The 17821-nt window shown below is 44.0% G+C and overlaps 1 protein-coding gene across 2 annotated transcripts; it reads right to left on the minus strand.

Annotated features, from left to right (window-relative positions):
* Nucleotides 1-1147: 1147 nt before the first annotated feature.
* On the minus strand, nucleotides 1148-15914 carry LOC128763945 (uncharacterized protein C14orf132). Of its 2 annotated transcripts, none has more exons than XM_053873240.1 (2): nucleotides 15851-15914; nucleotides 1148-1776 (listed from the first exon to the last, which is right to left on the minus strand). In XM_053873240.1, the coding sequence occupies exons 1-2, from the start codon at nucleotides 15878-15880 to the stop codon at nucleotides 1558-1560; spliced, it is 249 nt and encodes an 82-aa protein (XP_053729215.1). In that variant the 5' UTR covers nucleotides 15881-15914; the 3' UTR covers nucleotides 1148-1557. The 2 variants fall into 2 exon arrangements, 1 of the variants encoding a protein (XP_053729215.1); XR_008415697.1 differs by lacking the exon at nucleotides 15851-15914 and adding an exon at nucleotides 7161-7232 and having other exon boundaries at nucleotides 1634-1776.
* Nucleotides 15915-17821: the final 1907 nt, after the last annotated feature.

The raw sequence follows: 17821 nt of genomic DNA on the forward strand, positions 1-17821 counted from the left end.
TGTGAAACCAGGCGTTCAGGATTGAGCCTCAGTAAATACTGTTTAAAGTAGGGTGAAGTCTTGGGGTTACCACGTTGGTGCATGGTGGGGTGCAGGCATGTGAGTTACAGGGTGAGACCTCTGGAACACGTGAGTTTGTGGATCAATTTTCTGGACTTGTTTCTTGAATGCACATGACAAAATCACAATTCATTGTGGCTAAAAAAAAACAATCAATTTGCTAGTTTGTGTGAAAAAAATGACAAATAAAATATTTCCTCACATGCGATTATCATTTTAAAAATATATGTATTTCACTTTTATGTATCTATTTAATGGCTTTAAAATATTTTTCCCGTTTTTATTCTTTTTTTTTTTTCTTAAATATGCTTTGTGCTGCTGTTTATTATACAAAATAAATGTGATCAAACCACAGCAATATATCAACTTTCATAGGAACACAGTGACAAATGTGGATTCACCAGTGTTTTGAAGGTTTTCTCTTTCATTCCTTGCTGCTTGTCTCTTCTTCATGTCCCTAATGTGGTTGTTGACAAACTCCGCCACAGCACTGCCACCTGCCGTCCGATCAAGGTCATTGCACTCTGAAAATAGTATTGACAGGACTTCAATAGATAGTGATAAAGGCTTAAACATAATCCACCTGCAAGTCATATTGAACGCAGGAAATCTCAGCATTTTAGTGACAATTTAAGGGGTGAATTAGAGAATAGCAATCCTATCAACTCAATGCTAATTCAATCAATCGGTTTGAAGGGTGATCCTGTCTAATATTTGAGACCTCCCTGCACGTGCACTGCCCTTGGCAAGTTTATGTAACGCCCCTTTGACTTGCATAATCAAGTCCATTTGTAGAGTTGGACTAATCTCTGACGAATGAGAATAATCTGCTCACATTGGGGATTAAAAAAGCATCACAGGTCTCTGCTTAAAAAGATACAAACTGAAGTCACACTTTAACCTTCTGTGACCTTCAAATGTGTTGACATGAACTACTCAGGGTTGTGACTTCACACGTTTCATGTGTTACGATTAGCTTTTTGGTTGGTTTGCTTCCACTTATGTTACATGTGCAGCTTGTTTTCAGTTAGTTAACATGAAAATAAAAAGTCAATCATTGCAACACTGGTGTGTATGTATCAATAAAACTGACTTTATTTCCATAGGACCACATTGATTTAGTAACAAACTATGTACATGCAAAAAATAAATAAATTGAGATTTCTAGTCTCCGCTGTGCTGCTGCTACCAGAGCTACTTCAGAGTCGAATGACAGACAGGATGAAGAACAGTCTGACATGCACAGAGCTCAACGTTATATACACTTCCAAGGTTTCTTTTGATTCTTGACACATTTTCTGGATCCTGAAAAAAGAAGTCCACATTTCAAAATAGCATTTCAAAGTGAGTGAAATTTGTTTTTCCCCGTTGAAGAGGTTCACGTCTCCGCCTTCGAAAGCTATTGATGAAGTTCCATCCATCTAGAAAGGATAAAGCTATTTACATCGATTTCTGAAGAAAAACCTATTCAGAGGGCGAGTCCAGAGTCCGCTGGTGTCAGAAGGCACAGGCGCAGACCACGGCCACCACCACGATGTTGCCGATGGTGGCCAGCACAGCCACCCACAGCCAGATGGTGTCGCTGGACACTTTCCCATCGTCCTCCGTCTCTGAAGGTCGTGAGTAGCCGGCGTTGAGGTTGGACGTGGACGTCTGCAGAGACGTGTTGCCGTTGTACGGAGAATCCATGAAGGCCCCGCGGACGGCCGGGAAGTGCTGCGCAGGGAGAGACAGAGCTCAGGAAATGTGCCTGGCTGTGGAGCTGCAGGTAGGGAACAAAGCTCCACTCCTCAATTGCTTTCTGCGCCTCTCAAAAGTCTAGTTTTTAACACCTGAATATCTTCCTCATATCAATTTCTATTTTGGGGAAAGTGTGTTCCATTCGTGCAGTATAAAAAACACAGGGCTTCCACTGTTACTGAGAGTATATTTCAGTTGCCGGGGGAAGTCTGGGCCCATTTATCCCCCATTTATGGAGGAAAAGTGATTTATTTTTATTTTTATTTTTATTTTTGTGGGATTGTTTATTTATTTATTTAAATGGCACAAAAGACTCAAATGATACTTTGCTAATTTGAATGGATTTATATGTATTGTGCCATTTTTAGTTTACTTAAATCAATATTTATTTTACATTTTTATTACTTTATTTTGACTACTTATATTTATCTATTTAATATATATCTGCATTTTTTTTTCTATTTCATTTTGATATATTTCAGTCGATTTTATTTAGGAAAACAAATGTATATTCAGTCATGTGTTTTATTTTACCTTGATTTATTTCTGAATAATTTAGGTGTATTTTTATGTCCATGTTTCTGTTTCTGCAATAGTGTTGTTTGTTTATGTCTCATTGTGGGAAGACTAAAGGCAGTCTAATCTAATCTAATCTAATCTGATCTAAGTAGAATGTATTGCTAATTTTGTCGTGCAATTATCTGGCTGATTTGGTCAAACCACATTTTACCAGACTGGATCGACCACAAATATCCCTTCAATAGTGGATTTCAGAACTTTCAGAAGTCGAGCCCCTGGTGGACCAGCCTTCCTGTTACCCTAAAACCTCCTGCTTCCTGGAGTCCAATCGTCCAATCTTTCTGTGTTGTCATGTGACCACTGACCAAGCACAGGATGGAGAGGATGGGTCAGACCACATGAGCCGCAGTGCGTTCCTCTCGTGGATCATGATCGGAGGATGAACAATGTTCTGTTCAGGAAGCTAATCCCACAGCTGAGCCTGCTCTCAGGACAGATGTAGAGGAGAGGAATCTTATCTCCATGGGATTAACCCTCAGTGGACGAGCAAAGTCACGCCATCACAGCACAAGAGTGGAGCCGCTCCACAGACGCACACGCATGACGGGCGGAAAAACAAAGTCTGGATTCAGCAGCAGCTTGTGCACATGCTCAAAGAGAGGCAAGCCTTTGGTCGGCTGTTGACACCGGAGGTGAGACACCTGTGCTGCCGCTCTCAGGTGGGACACCAAGCCAAATCCAACCCAGCATGGAAGCGCTTCATCTCTGGCTGAGACGGGCTGCGCCTCTCGTCTGGGACACTGACAGACTGCTCAGTGGCCTTAAGTAATTCCAAACCTCACTCTGACAGCTGACGGCTTCAGATGAGTCGGACCCGGTTTGGGGCTGTTTCGTGCCCTCTGTTTCATCAAAGTCCCAACACCACCCACATCCTCAGCCAAAACTAGTGTCCGAGTTAAACCTTTAGAATCATCTGTTTTGGAGCCTCAAACGATCCCTGTAAAATACTGGTGTTAATAAATAAAACAATCTGTATCATGAACAACATTAATGTTTTCATTTTAATGATGATTTCAGTCCTCATATATACTGTCATTTTCAGTATATTAACACTCAGGCTGTGTATTCTGTAATGTGTTTAACATTCTAAATTTTTTATTAATTTTTTTTTTTATTTAATTTTAGTCCCTCTCCGTTTACATATTTATCTGTCCACCAAATGAAATACATGCAGGAAAAGTAACAATAAATTGTGGAAATGAAGTGAATACATACAATACAGTACAATAAATTCATTTTTAATCACCATTATTTTCATTGTTTTCGTATTTTCATTCATTATTACTGCCTAACCTGAATTGTGATTCGTGCACCGCACACCACCTACTGACCACAGTCATAGCAGCAGCTGCCATGTCCCGTGAACATCACCTTTTCACTGCACTCTTCCTTCACCATGGTGAACCAGCACAGTGGCTCCTGACTGAAGAGGCTGCTATCGCCCCACACATCATCACTCAGTTCCATAACTGACCATAAATCTGCACCAGCCTCTCTGGTCATCTCCATTGTTTGTTGTTTGTAAACACCTCACAGCCACGTGACCCTGGACGTCTTCTTCCAGTGGGTCTGCAGGCCTCTGACTGCAAACATTCCATTCAGGCCTCATCGCATCATCGTCACTCTGACCCCAGTCTCTCGATTCCGTATTCACCTCCTGGATAAACGCTGACCTCGGGGCAAATCGAGTAAGTGCTTAAGAGCTCTGAGGCTAAAAGGAAAGCGGTGTATATGTTTAATCGCAGCGGAAGGCAGATCGTGTTTTGTGTGGTCTCCAGGGAACAACTATAAATGGATTGAAAAAAAAAAAAAACAACTTGTGGTCTGGCTTGTGGTCATTTGGAAACTATTTTTTTTACTTCTAGTGGAGGAATCGGGAAGTGCAGCAAATCCAGCTTCATCTTGAATAATGTTCACACAAATATATGCATGATAAAGCTTGTAATAACATCAGATAACTGGGGCTGTACAAGTGCAGACACAGAGGAATAGAACATTGATGGATATAAATCGATTCACCACTGTGGAGACACAATGTCACCGGATGAAATTTCACCGATGATCTGCAGAATTCTTGTGATTCTGAAAGATAAATATCATGGAATATAGTTCTTAAATCTGTCGCTGTAACTACAAGCCTGTCGCTCTCCTTTTGTTATTGTTTCAACTGTGTCATTATCTTTTGTTTAAAAAAGTTTTACCTTGTTTTATCTATTTATTTTGTTTTACTTTTTTGTAATCTGTGTTTTGCTCCCAACTTTATTCAGAGAGCAAGTTGTATTTCGTAGTGCTTTATGATGAACATCATCCACAAAGGTCCACAGACGGACAGAGAAGTAAAGGTGTCGGAGCAAATGGAAAAGCCGCCACAAACGTCAGTATCGCTGTCCTTGTGGGGACCTCTCTCCCCAGCCTCTCACCCTAAACCAGAGGTGGGCAATTGGATTTCCTAAGGGGCCAGGTCATATATTGTGACTGCTGAGAGGGACCGCCAAACCGGAGGGTGAGAGAAAATTGAAAATAGAAACCAAGTGATGACATCATGTGTGATGATGAAAGTACACTTTAAAATGCACGGAAAATGTCGGCTTGATGTGTTTTATTTAGTTTAAACCACATACCATTGAAAGATTCTCTCTGTGTATCATGCATTTCAAAATCTACTTTCAATTCTGATGTATTTTAAGAGACAAGAAATAATCCTGAAATAGTTTTTAAAAACAATCAAACAAGAAAGTTATGTTTGAGTTGCATCATAATGAACAAAAAACAATGCACAAGACTAAAATGTCACCGACAACAACAATGTCGGTTTTATAGTTTTACTCTGACTCCAGGAGGGCCACATAAATGCAGTCAAAGGGCCGCATTTGGCCCCCGGGCCGTACTTTGACTAGCATCTCTCACCCTAAACCTAACCATCCAAAACACATGGCTCACCTGAACCAGGACTCTGACACAGACATTACACTTCAACCTTAGATTGACAGGGTTGAGTTGAAGTTTCAATCATCAAACTGAGGCTTAACCTTATAGGGACCGGAAAAAATGTCCCTGTCCTCACAAGAATGGGTCCCCACACGTAGCGTTAAACCAGGTCACATGCTCTGCACCTCTCCTTTCACTGGGAGATTCATGGATCGGAGCAGGACAGGAAGTTAAACTCCTGCTCACATGGACTCGACGCTCCTCGCCTCACACATATGAGCATGTTTTTTGGGATTTTTTTTCAAAAATCTTTCACCCTCGAGGGAAAGATACACTGAGAGCAACGTTCTCGCAGAGGTCCCTGGGATCTCCAGCAGCCAGGGAGCAACTGAAGTCGGAGCAGAGCCATGAACCTGCTCAGCGTCTCAGTAAGAAAAGCCTCGACCCGGGAGTCGAGTCTTTCTGCCCTGGACGGGACGTGAGCACCAACACATGCGCTTGTTTTCAGGGCACACGAGTCCATCACCAGCTTCAGGATCATGTTCTACCAAAGCAAAGCTCTGTTTGAGGGATATGAACGGAGCAACAGCGGGACGTTTCCTCCACAGCCCTGTGAGAGGAGGAATGTGCCTTCCACTTGATCCTTCAGGGAGCAGACGCTTCATGAACCCAGAACACGGCCATCTTGGCTGCTGGGAGGCAAACTTATTTCACGCTGACTCAGTCAGATCCAGCAGACAAAACTGGACTGAAGATGGGCATCTGTGACATGAAACTGTCGTCCAATTGGACTGTGAATGAAACCTGCAGTATCTCTGCAAACTATTGAATGAACGGAGCGACAGGATTTAGGCAGAAATGAGGGAATAAAAAAGAAAATATCAATGAAATGCTACTTGCACTACATACAGGAATACGTCCAAATGGAAAGAAATATTTCCATTTTCATTCATCTGGATGCATTTCAAAATGTCGGACATCGAAATGAAGCAGAACAGAAGAATCCACAGAGACAACCAATGGTGACTGGTGTCCAACCTCAGGCCTGAGGTCTGAATCCAGGCCGCCATCTGGCATGACGTGGCCCAAGAGAGTTTGCGATTAGATCAGATTAGACAGGAAAAGAGAACTAATGAATGCAGGGATGCATGACTGAGCTTCACAGAGAAACATCTCAGAGAGAATGAGATAGTGTTGCTGCTAAAAAGAGAACAATTCGTCGATTTTAGTGAATAAATCTCCCAGGTGTGAGGCAAGGTTTTACTTTGGCCCGTTCTTAGACTGGCTTTGTCCCCAGTGCCCTGATGTTGAAAGAAAAAAGGCAGCAGAAAGCTCAGTCTCTGGGATGGATGAAGTTTGTCAGTGCTTTCATCGCTCAGTTAGGAAGCAGCTGCTGGGACTTGAACCCACTGTTGTTCAACAAGCTTCTGCCAGTCCTGAATCAAACTGAAATCTTTGGGCTCATTTTTGTTTTTTACTTATTTCTCAGAAACTTTCAGACATTTAACTGTAATAATTCTCTTGTTAAAATCGATGGACAACATCAAGCCGAGGAGCAAATGCTTCTCAGCCATATTCCAACAGTTTCTGAAAACCAATCAGTTTGCCGCCCGAACACAGCTTTGTGAGAAGGTTTTTTCAGATGCTGACTGCAGCACAGTATAATCTATTTTCTGACTCAACTTCATGTTTAAGCGACAGACCTGACTCCGACAATAGTTTTCTCTGCAAAGAATTTGAAATTGTCACTAAAGACTCAGCACAGCAACATGTTCAACATGCAAAACAAGTGAGGAAGGAGACTTCCTGCAGGGCAGAACTGACTTCTAAAGAGAAATGAAAAGAGTCCGTACCTCCTGCCGGCTGGATATGAACGGTACCAAATGAAATGTGGCGTCAGTCCTCGTGCCGCGCTTCACTCTGACTGAGGCTGAGTGTGTTGGGAGAGCGGTCATGAGAGGAGGGGCCACACGAGAGAGAGAGAGAGAGAGAGAGAGGTAACTGTGGGAGCTGATCTGCTGAGCTCACGCCGGGACACTTTTGTCGTCATCATCGGAACAAAAGAAAAAAAAAAACTTAGTGATCTCTGACTCTCTGAAGTGGAGATAACAAGCAGATGACTTCATCCCATCTCACAACCCTCCTCCTCCCCAACTCCCCCCGGCCTGACCTCATTTGCTTTGTCCACTCTCTGATGATAAAGTACAAATGGAGAGTTATTCTCAACCCAGTACCACAGATGAGCAGACGACAGCGGCCACTCGCACGAGCCCCGCCGCTGGAAGCTGCGGATTCTTCGCCCCGAACTTGTCATTTGCCTCCCATGACCACTGCGGTTAGTCAGAGCGGGCGAGTGGACGCACACGCTGCACGCAGAGCTGCAGGGCTCATGGGATTAAACATACACCCTGTCAATCCTCCAATTCTCTGGATCAGGACAAACACACACACACACACACACATTTGTCTGTCCATCTTAGGGTTCTCTCTCACTGACATACTGTACATTGACATCACCCTTTCCCCAGCCACTCCCCCTCAACCTAGCCATCTAAAGCAAATGGCTAAACTTAACTTTACGCTTAACCAGACTAAAACCCAAGTATAATAACCCAGCTGTTTTGAAGTTTTAACCCTCAAAAATGAGGACCTGGCAAAAATGTATGTATATATATACAATTGTCTTCTTGGAATAAGTCTATTCATTCCCATGGATGGAACTGATAACCATGTGACCATTCATATGAATTCATATGACACCGTCCCTCTAATAGGGACGACATATCGTGGGCCTCCTATATGTTTCTCATTCAGACAAGACGAGTGAAACTCAAGCCCCCGGGAGCACAGCAGCATAGTTATTCATGGCCCGTGACATCATTTCATCTCAGTTATTAATGAGCTCTCCTCACGTTCAAAGCCCCATACTGCACTGCAACACCCTCTAAAAACTGGGGTGATGGCTTGTATACTGGGTGTTTTTTTTTTGGCAAACAAAGTTCCAGATGATGGAAGAAACTCCACTCATGTGACTTTGAAACTGTCTTTAATGCTCTTTAAAGTCCAGACCAGGGAAGATTGACTGGTAAACACTGTCAACTCAGGACATTTTACTCCAGTGTTCTAGTTAATGTTGCCTCCAACTGAGGAGAAAACCATCCGGCAAAATCTTTTCTATCTAGAAACTGAAAATTATGAAAAAAAAGAAAAACAATTCTAAGAATCTTCCTTCAACAGGGACCATGTTTTAGGCATCAACTGCAGGTGATGACAGTGTGATGTCAGAACGTCCCTGATGAAGGTGCATCAGTTGAGACTGTGTTTGTGAGAAGATTGTGAGAAGTTCTGGACAAAAAAAATGTTCTGTGCAGTTTGCCCGTTCTCTGTTGTCCGTGGCACTCGCGCTTTGTTGGGGTGCTGCCGTGTTCAGGTGTTTGCGTGCGCTTCTCTGTGCACAGAGCGCACTTGTGTGTGCGTGAAGGAGGCAAAAAGTGAGAGTTTAAAGTGTTATATAATGTTCTCCCAAGTAAAAAAGAGATTTAGAAACGGCCCCTGGCCATCGAGCCAACACACACACACACACACAGCAAGAGCAACACACATTTATCAATGTGAGTAAAAACGATGTCGACTCAAGCCTTTTTTTTTTTCTTCTTCTTCCCGGAGTGGGGACTTCGAAAGCTGAAGTAGAAGTCCACTTATGTCAGATTGAGCAGAGTGTGTTATGCGTCTGTTTGTCCCCGCTGGAGAGGAAATTTGTATTTACAAATATTGTCGAGCCTTTGCTAGAAAACTGGCTACGAAAAGAGAGCAAAGCATGCTCCAGTCGTGTCTTAGATATTTTTTAAAAGTCATGCATGTATTTGTACAAGCCATTAGAAACTCTTGGTAAGATTCTGGAAGAGCTAAAATGAATTTTAAAAAAAAATCTGTTTTTTTTTCCTGCATATATTTTCAGTGTTGGCAATTCAGATCTAAGTCTGTGAGGGCTTTTAAAATAATTCAGAGTGTGGAGGGGAAAAAAGCGGACGGCAGAGAGAGAAATTAAAGGATGAATAAACAGCCTTTCTGCGGCCAGATGTTCCTTTCTCCTGTTCAACATCTGTCAGACATGGACTGGCACAGATGAATGAGATGAAATGGGTCAATATGAAGCATTCAAACAAATGAATACATGAAAAATACACACGTACATGTGAAAGAGACTCAGCTCTTCTGCAACATTTTTTTTCTGAATCTCAAAATGTGTCCTCACGCAGAGCGAGTGCGGGCCATGGACCCGCAGCAGGGGCCCCAACACTGACACTGCATGGGACGTTAAAATGGAAATGAAATCATGAACTTTTCCCCTCATGGTGACAAACCAATGAGCAGCCGTGCTTCACAGCCGGAGCAAAGCGCTGATGTCATCACACCGCAACATGCTGACAATCACAGCGCTTGCATGGCATTCAGAAGCGAGTCAAAGGGAAAGGTCACAGACTCCCTGGAGTCACCTCGATTCAGCATCCTCGGGCTGGCAGCGTCTAACTGGACAAACTTCTGCACTCAGTTGATATAATCCACTGGGATTCTCTGTTTCATAAGAAAGGATGGTCATTGTTGTTATTGTAGTGCTGATGCTTTCAGGAGGAAATGTAAATTCAACCAAATATTGCTGTTTTGACAGCAGATTTTCACGACACATAAAGTATCTAACCATTGAACGCTGTGAATCTGATCCAGTTCTTCCATATACTGAATGACTGGGAGAGAAAAAAAACCCATCAGTGTCTGGAAACGGAACTTGTCATGAGATGTCACCTTTGCTGCAACACTTTGGCTGTGTCAAAGTGCGCGTTCAGGTGTCAGTGTGGTGTGTCCCACTCCTCCTCACTGGCCGCTCACCACTTGAAATGATGCCTTCAAACCCAGGGAGCTCCGGAGCTGACTTGAAACCAAGTGGGAATATGAAGTGTGGAGAGATGTCCAGGAGACCAAAGGACTTGATTTCACAACAATGTTGGACAGGACAACAGGGACATGTTAGTAGCCAGGACCACTCTTCCCTTGGTTGACTGTCTCTGGTGTCGCACGTCAGCGAGCCAAATGCTCCACCGTGTCCCACAACATGAACAATACAACATGGATGTTCAACAGTAGGTTTGGATTTCTTCTGAACAAACATCAGTGTTTCAAGCTCTACAGCGACAGGTAAAAAGTTCTGTCACTGAACCCAAGCACAGACACTTGCTATTGTCCAGATGGTGGAGCTTCTCCCCCTGTTTATGGAAGGGACTGAACAGGAGATGTGGAGTGGATAAAGTAAATCCATGGTTTCCACTTTGCATCTGAGCCCCTGAGCTACAGCGTGAAGTCAGCAACTGTGTTGATGCTCATGAGCGCCAGAAATCTGAGTCTGAGTTTGGAGCTTCTGTTCAGGTTTGAAGAATCAGGCAACAAATGAAGCACTCTAGAGAGGTTCTTCAGCCCAGTTGAAATGGTAACCGAGGTAGAAGGGGTCAACAGGAAGGACGTTCCTCTCAGTGGAGCGTTAGCTCTCCTGGATCCCTGGAGGAAGGAAATGATGAGCTTTCCACACCTCACTCAGTGTGACTCCATCCAGGGGCAGCAACACCTCAAGACTATTGACAAGATGATATAAAGTGGGACCAGTTAATCCATCTCTTCCTTCATGGAAACACTTCCTGTATCAACCCAAAGCTGTTTCGCTTCCAAGTCATTGGACCGTGTGATTCAAAGACAATACTTCTGTTTGTCCGCGGGGAGGTCAGGAGCAGAAGAGAGGGAGCAAGAGAAACAGATGATAGAGAGATGCAGACGGAAGGAGAAGAGAGTGGATGGGTGTTAAAGACCGAGGTCAGGAGGAACAGAAGAGGAAAGTCGTGTGGTGAGGAGAGGAGAATGCTGAAGGACGTCAGCCTGGGCAGCTGTGCCACACACAAAACACACTTGCTGTCCACGCATGTGTCAGTGGTGTGTTTGAATTCCGCTTCATTTCAAAGACAAAAAACTGCACTGTTGAGCATTTCTCAACTGAAGGATAACTCCAAAATACTTCTTCCATTATTGTTTATTTTCATCCCAAAAAATAAAATTCAAATTAAATAGAAAAATAACATTATTTTGTTATTTATTATCCTAATAATAATAACTCTTAATCCTTTTATAAATACATTTTATCGTCCAAAGACTGGAATTTCTTGTGGGTAATCTCACAAATGTCACCCTATTTATACTGGAAATGAGAAGAGTTCCATCCTGAACCACTGAAATCACAGGCCCATATTAATATATCAGTAACAGCTGTGTAACTTCTGGTTTGGAATTTTAAATGTGCTTCTTTTGTTGTTTCCCTGCAGCCGTATCAGCACATTTACTCAATGTTTTCATCTATTTCTTTTATGTTACCTGAGCACGACTCGCCGTTCACGTTGCTTTGGGCCTTTCAGCAACACGACGATACCTGTCTTCAGCATCAGTTCAAACGTAAAGACAGACCCTAAAACACCCCATTTTTCTAAGATACCCCCAAATGTGGGAATAAGGGCTCTATCGCGATGGATGGGAGGGTGTCCCGGGGCGACCCCTAGTCAAGACTTGCTCCAGCCTGCACAACATTGTCCTGGACATGTGGTGAGAGATGATTTACTGAATGATTCAGGAGCTACAGAGAGATGCTTTTAGGGCGCTGGGGAACATTGTTGGGGGGTCGGGGGGTAAGGTTGCTGCTGGTCACTCATCCAACCACAGTTGGGAAACACTCTGTTAGTGGCGCAGTTTAAATAAACATTGAGTCGGAAAAACTGAAGAAAGGATTCAGGTTGTAGTGAGACCACCTTTCATTTCACTGTGACAGATGATGCCTTATAATATAGAAATATATCATCATAATGCCAGGGATAATAGCATGCGAAAAGAGGTTTCATTTGATATATAGAGGGGGGGAAAACAAAATAAAGAGCCGTGGCTCTCACTGAATTCATAGATATTTAATCCCCTTTCATCTGAGTGCGTTCAATATATGCATTGTATGAATTGAGACGTGCATTTTAAATGCTGCTCCTGGTTGCTACACTGTAGCAAAAGAACATCCTCTCAGTGAGGAGTGTGCTCACGGCACAGCACTTACATAATGAAATGTAGAATAATGCCCCCTCTCACTTCCCCATGCGTGTTTTTAACGTGTCTAATCTGTCATGCTCCTGGATAAAAAAGGCATGAGCGTGTCATGGCTGAGTCATGGGGCTGTGCGTTTCATGAGCGCTCATCCTCGGGTTGTCACTGGAGAGGGTCTCTTCCCGCTGCATCATCAGGGCCAATATGAAGCTGCCATGCAGGCCTTACGTAACAATATCAGGTGGAGCAAAGATGAGCTTTCAGGCTCGTGGAGAATGTTGCTTCCCATAAAATACGCCTCATTTGAAGGGAGCACCAAGGACCGTCGGTATCATTCCAAGTTTAGCCAGGTTTAGTTGCTGCTTCCAGAGGACTTTCTTCGTCCAGTCAACCTGCAGTTACAACTGCACATTAAGTACATTATTAATGCAGTAAAATAAGTGAAAACTTTAACTTGAGGTGAATCTTAAATGTCCTAATGTAAATAAAAACAAACCCTGAAATGGCTCTCGAAAAGTGCTTTCTCTTGCTTTTGAAGGCAAAACACAAAAAAACTGCTAGACACAGCTAGCTAGCATTCGCGCCAGACAAATCTTGGATTCATGAGTTGGCCATGAGCTGAAGATTCAGCTTCATATATCAAACTGATCTGATTCTTCCTCCGTCTGCGGCACTTTCAAACAGTGACACAGTCGCCGACACTCAAACCTGATGTAGTACAGAGGAAGTATTCAAAGAGTAGCGCAGTAATGAGAACAATACTGGAGTTTTTTTGCTCCAAAATGGAGCAAGTTGACTCATTAAAAGTTCAAGCCTCCTATGGCCCATCCAACCAGTTCAATACTGCTGGAAGCAGCAAGTGACTTGAGCTTGGTGGAGGCGTCCCTGTGATGGATGGGCTGAGCCCCCTGAAGCCCCTGATAAACTCTTCAGCAGATGGTTATCGAGGATCGCTCTCCATCAAACACTTTCAGATGGGCGCCGCTAAATTAAAACCCAAGTCATGCTGGAAGGAGGAGACGCATCATCACAAGGTCAGTCGACGGAAACAACGTCGATCAAGAGAAACGGCATTTCAACCCTTCCAGAAACTAGCGGCGTCAAGTAGCCAAACTCCCGATTTCCTGATGATGCGGCATGAAAACGTGGGCTCCATCTGTCGTCTGTGGGGTTGTTGATTTTGTTACCACGACCCATGAGCATCAGCGCCGCAGACAGATTCCTTACAAAGCAGAGAGAGCGGCAGTTTTCCAGCGGAGAACTTTTGTTTTTGAGCGGAAAGGTGGCCAGACAGTGTGATGAAGGAGCTCACACTGAGCAGCTGATTTACTGTCGGAGAGCAGATGGTTATCGGATGAGGCTCTCCATCAAGTCCCGTCACCTCGACAGGTTGGTGTCGGGACGGAGGGAGGGAAGGAGGGAGCCCGTGCTCGAAACAAGAACATGTAAATGCCTCGCAGAGATTCAGATGTCTGTAGGCGCTCGCACGTCCGCGCTGCTCTTCCTCGGACTTTTCACAGAGTATCTCTTCAAGTTTAACCCCACTTGTCTCTTAGATGGTTTCCTAAATTGAACTTTTACTACTTAGCTTGGCGATGAAGTCGGCCGGCAGCCTGGTATTATACTTGAGATTTCATTTTTAATACTAATATTTCAGAGCTAGATGAGGATACAAGTGGAGAGAGCAGCCATGAGGAGCGGCCATGTTGTTATGAGGGAAACTAGTGAAGTGACACTTCCCCACTGAGGTGCTCTGAACATGTCCAACTAGGAGGGAGCCCCAATACAGTAGGGGGGAGTGCACTAACATGGGGAGACCTAAGTATTGTCCAAGAAGAGCCAGCTCCAGGGAGAGGTGTCCGCTCAGCCCAAATAAGCCAAAGGAAATGGATGGATGGACAACAGTCTTTTTCTTTAGCCTCCTCCATGTTTATTGTGTTTGCTTTAGAGAAAATAATGTACTTTTACAATAAGGTTGTGGGCAAAGGTTATGGGTTATGGTGCCTTCCAATGACCTCACAAGTCACTGAAGGGAGAAAACAAAGGTGAAAAACAAGATGGCGACGAAAGCTACACACACTAGTCTTGTACGAATACAAGCGACTTCTGGATGGATGAATACACTCTCCTTCTGCAACTACAGGAGGAAACACAACGGTGTGGAAGGTAGCTGTTTGTTTTTGCCGTATTTGTTACAAAACCACTTCCTGTTTGCCCTTATAGGGAGGCCATTTTGGACTGCATACTCAGACTCGAGTTTAGAATCAATCCGTCCTCCATTTTCATTTGTTGTTTTCTCTCTACTTTTCCCCATAATTTGACCAACCAGGCTACATTTCATTCCAAAAATCTAACGTTTTGGTCACAATTGCTGGGATCACAACAAGCTCATTCGTTCATTGTAGAGTTCAAGCGTTCGCTCCCCTCAGGAAGGGAGCGACGTGGCGGCCGACTGTCACTCACTCGTACATGCTCACAGACTGCCGTTCCACTGTCTGTCTGTGTGGATGCAGGTGCTTGGTTTGAACATGAAAGGAGGACTTTAGGAAGAACAGAGCTGCTCCCTGGTTCCGTCAGACAGGCCAGATGGAGGTCCTTCATTGAACAACTCTTCAGTTTGTCCCAGTTCAGGCCTCCCAGATGAAGAGAGGAAACCAAAGCGACACCACGGCAGGACTCACTCAGAGCTCCAGCACAACTTTCCACCGCTCGCTCTTAAAAGCTACAGTAATTGCTACACCGCTTCACCCCGCGCCTCACAAGGGGACCTTGACAATGACATGAAGCCTTCCCCTCGGGCCACTCAAAGCTCAGCATCATCGACTCGGAGAGCGTTGGACAAATGTAAAGTGGCGGCGACACCCTCGTGCACACACAACAATGACGAACATGCAGGCAATGATCGAGCCTTGGTCAGTTCATGATGTTGATCTGGGCGGCTCATTCACTCAGTCAGGTTTCTGTCACTGTCACGTGGTCGATAAAGGGGGAAAATGAAATTTGTCCTTTAGAATGTCCAGAAAGAATGAAGACTTCACTCAGCCCAGCAGGTGGGACTCACTTTTCTTTCATGATTAAATGAAATGTGTGAAAGAATTTCACAAGCCAAAGTTGAGACAGGAGTAATGAATTTCAAGACATGTGAAATGCTGAAAGATAAAAAGAGAGATTTTCCACGATTTGACTTCAGCATATGAAGCAATGACCTGAATCCCGATGAGGCTTGGGGGCGTTAACCTGTTGGATTTGTCAGTTGGATGCAGGAAGTAGGAGCCGTGGGTGAGACTGGGTCACAGGATACAGACTCTTCCTATCGTACACAACTGACTGGTCCGTGCAGACGACAACACACACGGAGAGAAATGAGGCCATGTGTCACAGTCACTCCAGAAATGTGGCTGTAAACAGGAGCATGCCGACTTACCTGCGCCACCATCAGGGAGACCTCCATCATTCCTGGCTCGGTGGCTGCTTGTGTGTGCGCAGAGAGTGAGGATGGACCAGAGTGAGGGAAGCAGCACTGCGAGAGGAGAGGACTGAGTGTGTGTGTGTGTGTGTGTGTGTGTGTGTTGGGCCTGGGTTTGCTGGGTGAGTGCAGTGGTGGATGTGCTGCATAATGACACAATAAAGGTTTTTCATGTCTATTCACTGAGCACAGTTCTCTGTGTGGGGCCCATATTGACTTGCTGAACGCTGAACCTCTTCCCTTCTGAGCCTCAAATTGTTGTCTTCCAAACATCTGAAACAGTGTCACCCTGCGCTCCATCCTGCAGGACAGCTGGTCCACTTGAACCCAGCTGATGTGAGCACACAACATGAGCCCCTTTTGCCTGGAGTTCACTTCAGTGTATGGCTGTCATCGGCAAACCATGAAGCGGGAGCGTGTTGTGTGGCGCACATCAGAGGTCAGGGCCACAGTTGCATGATGACTAAAACATGACGGGGAGAGATCTGACATAACAAGGACAAAATGGACCTAAAAAGATTCAGTGGAAAAAAGGATATTAAAATGTGTAAATATGCCTTGAAACCTAAGAAAATATTACATACATCCATATGCATTTGATTTGAATATAGATCATAATAAAACTGTGGACCAAACTTTAAAGACAGATAAAAAAAAGGAATATATTTCAAAATGTATTTTCAATTGTCTTTCAATATATTTGGAGGAAGAAGTACTCTCAAAAGTCATGAGTCATGGAAAGACCATGTGATATTTACTGTTGGCAAAACAAAACAAGGGATGAAAAATAAATGCTGCATCACAGTTGCATTCTTTTAGTATGACCTCATGAGGGCTGTTAAAATACAGGCAAATGGCCACATTTCACTCAGGTCGGATGCACATGCACAGCCTCAATGAAGATCGTGTGTGTGCGTAGAAATACTCATAAGGCACTCGGAGAGTGTTGACCTCCACCCACATTGTCATATTTCTTTTTCCATCAAATATTATCAGCCATGTTTATTTCATCTACATAATAGGCTTTTGAAATGTCACTAGCAGCAATGAGCTTCTCTGGAAGGCAGGGGGCAGTAGCGCTGCAGACCTCCTACAACACCAGGGAGAAGAAGAGCTCGCACTGCAGTACTGCATCAATCCCCTTGTTACTTAACCCCTCACTGGAGGAGGTAATAATATTGCAATACATGTGTCAGTAACAATAACAAAAATAATCTTCAAACGAGCATCCTTTTTCATTTTCTTCTTCTTCTTTCTCTTTGGGCTTCTCCCTTCAGTGGTGGCCACAGCGGATCATCTTCCTCCATCTCCCCCTGTCCTCTGCTTCCTCTCCTCTCAAACCTACACACCTCATGTCCTCCTTCACCACCATGGGACGGTTCCATTTGTAAATGCAAACATGTTTAGACAAGTTTGAAATGAAAGACAACAATGAGCCATCAGGATGGTCTACGTGACACAAGACAACCTGAGATGAGGTTTTATTAATTTCACAGAAATACAGTTTGCACTAATAATACCCTAAATCACTGCATATATTATCATTTTTGTCTCATGAATGTCCACATTTTCTGTCCAGCGATGATGAAGCAGTTTCTGGAGTCTCCTGGATCAACACGGTTTCAAACATTGCTTCTCAGAATGATGTTTGAAACCGTGAACTCTCATCAGGATCACACTCAGGTGTTTTAATGCTGCCGTGGCCATATTCCCACACATTTTACAGGAGCAAATTTGTCCTCATGTTTATAAAAAATGAATTTTAATTGCAATCTGTTCTCGGCAGAGGAGAAAAGCGGCGACCATGTCAGCTGATTGTTCTTGTCAGGCGGCAAACTTAACCTACATTATCCATCTGCCTGTGTGTGTGTGGGGGGGGGGGTGATGGGCAAGGCAATGGCTACTCACATACCAAGCTCAGAATCAGCT

Source organism: Synchiropus splendidus, chromosome 8, assembly GCF_027744825.2.
Source record: "Synchiropus splendidus isolate RoL2022-P1 chromosome 8, RoL_Sspl_1.0, whole genome shotgun sequence".
NCBI lineage: Eukaryota > Metazoa > Chordata > Actinopteri > Syngnathiformes > Callionymidae > Synchiropus > Synchiropus splendidus.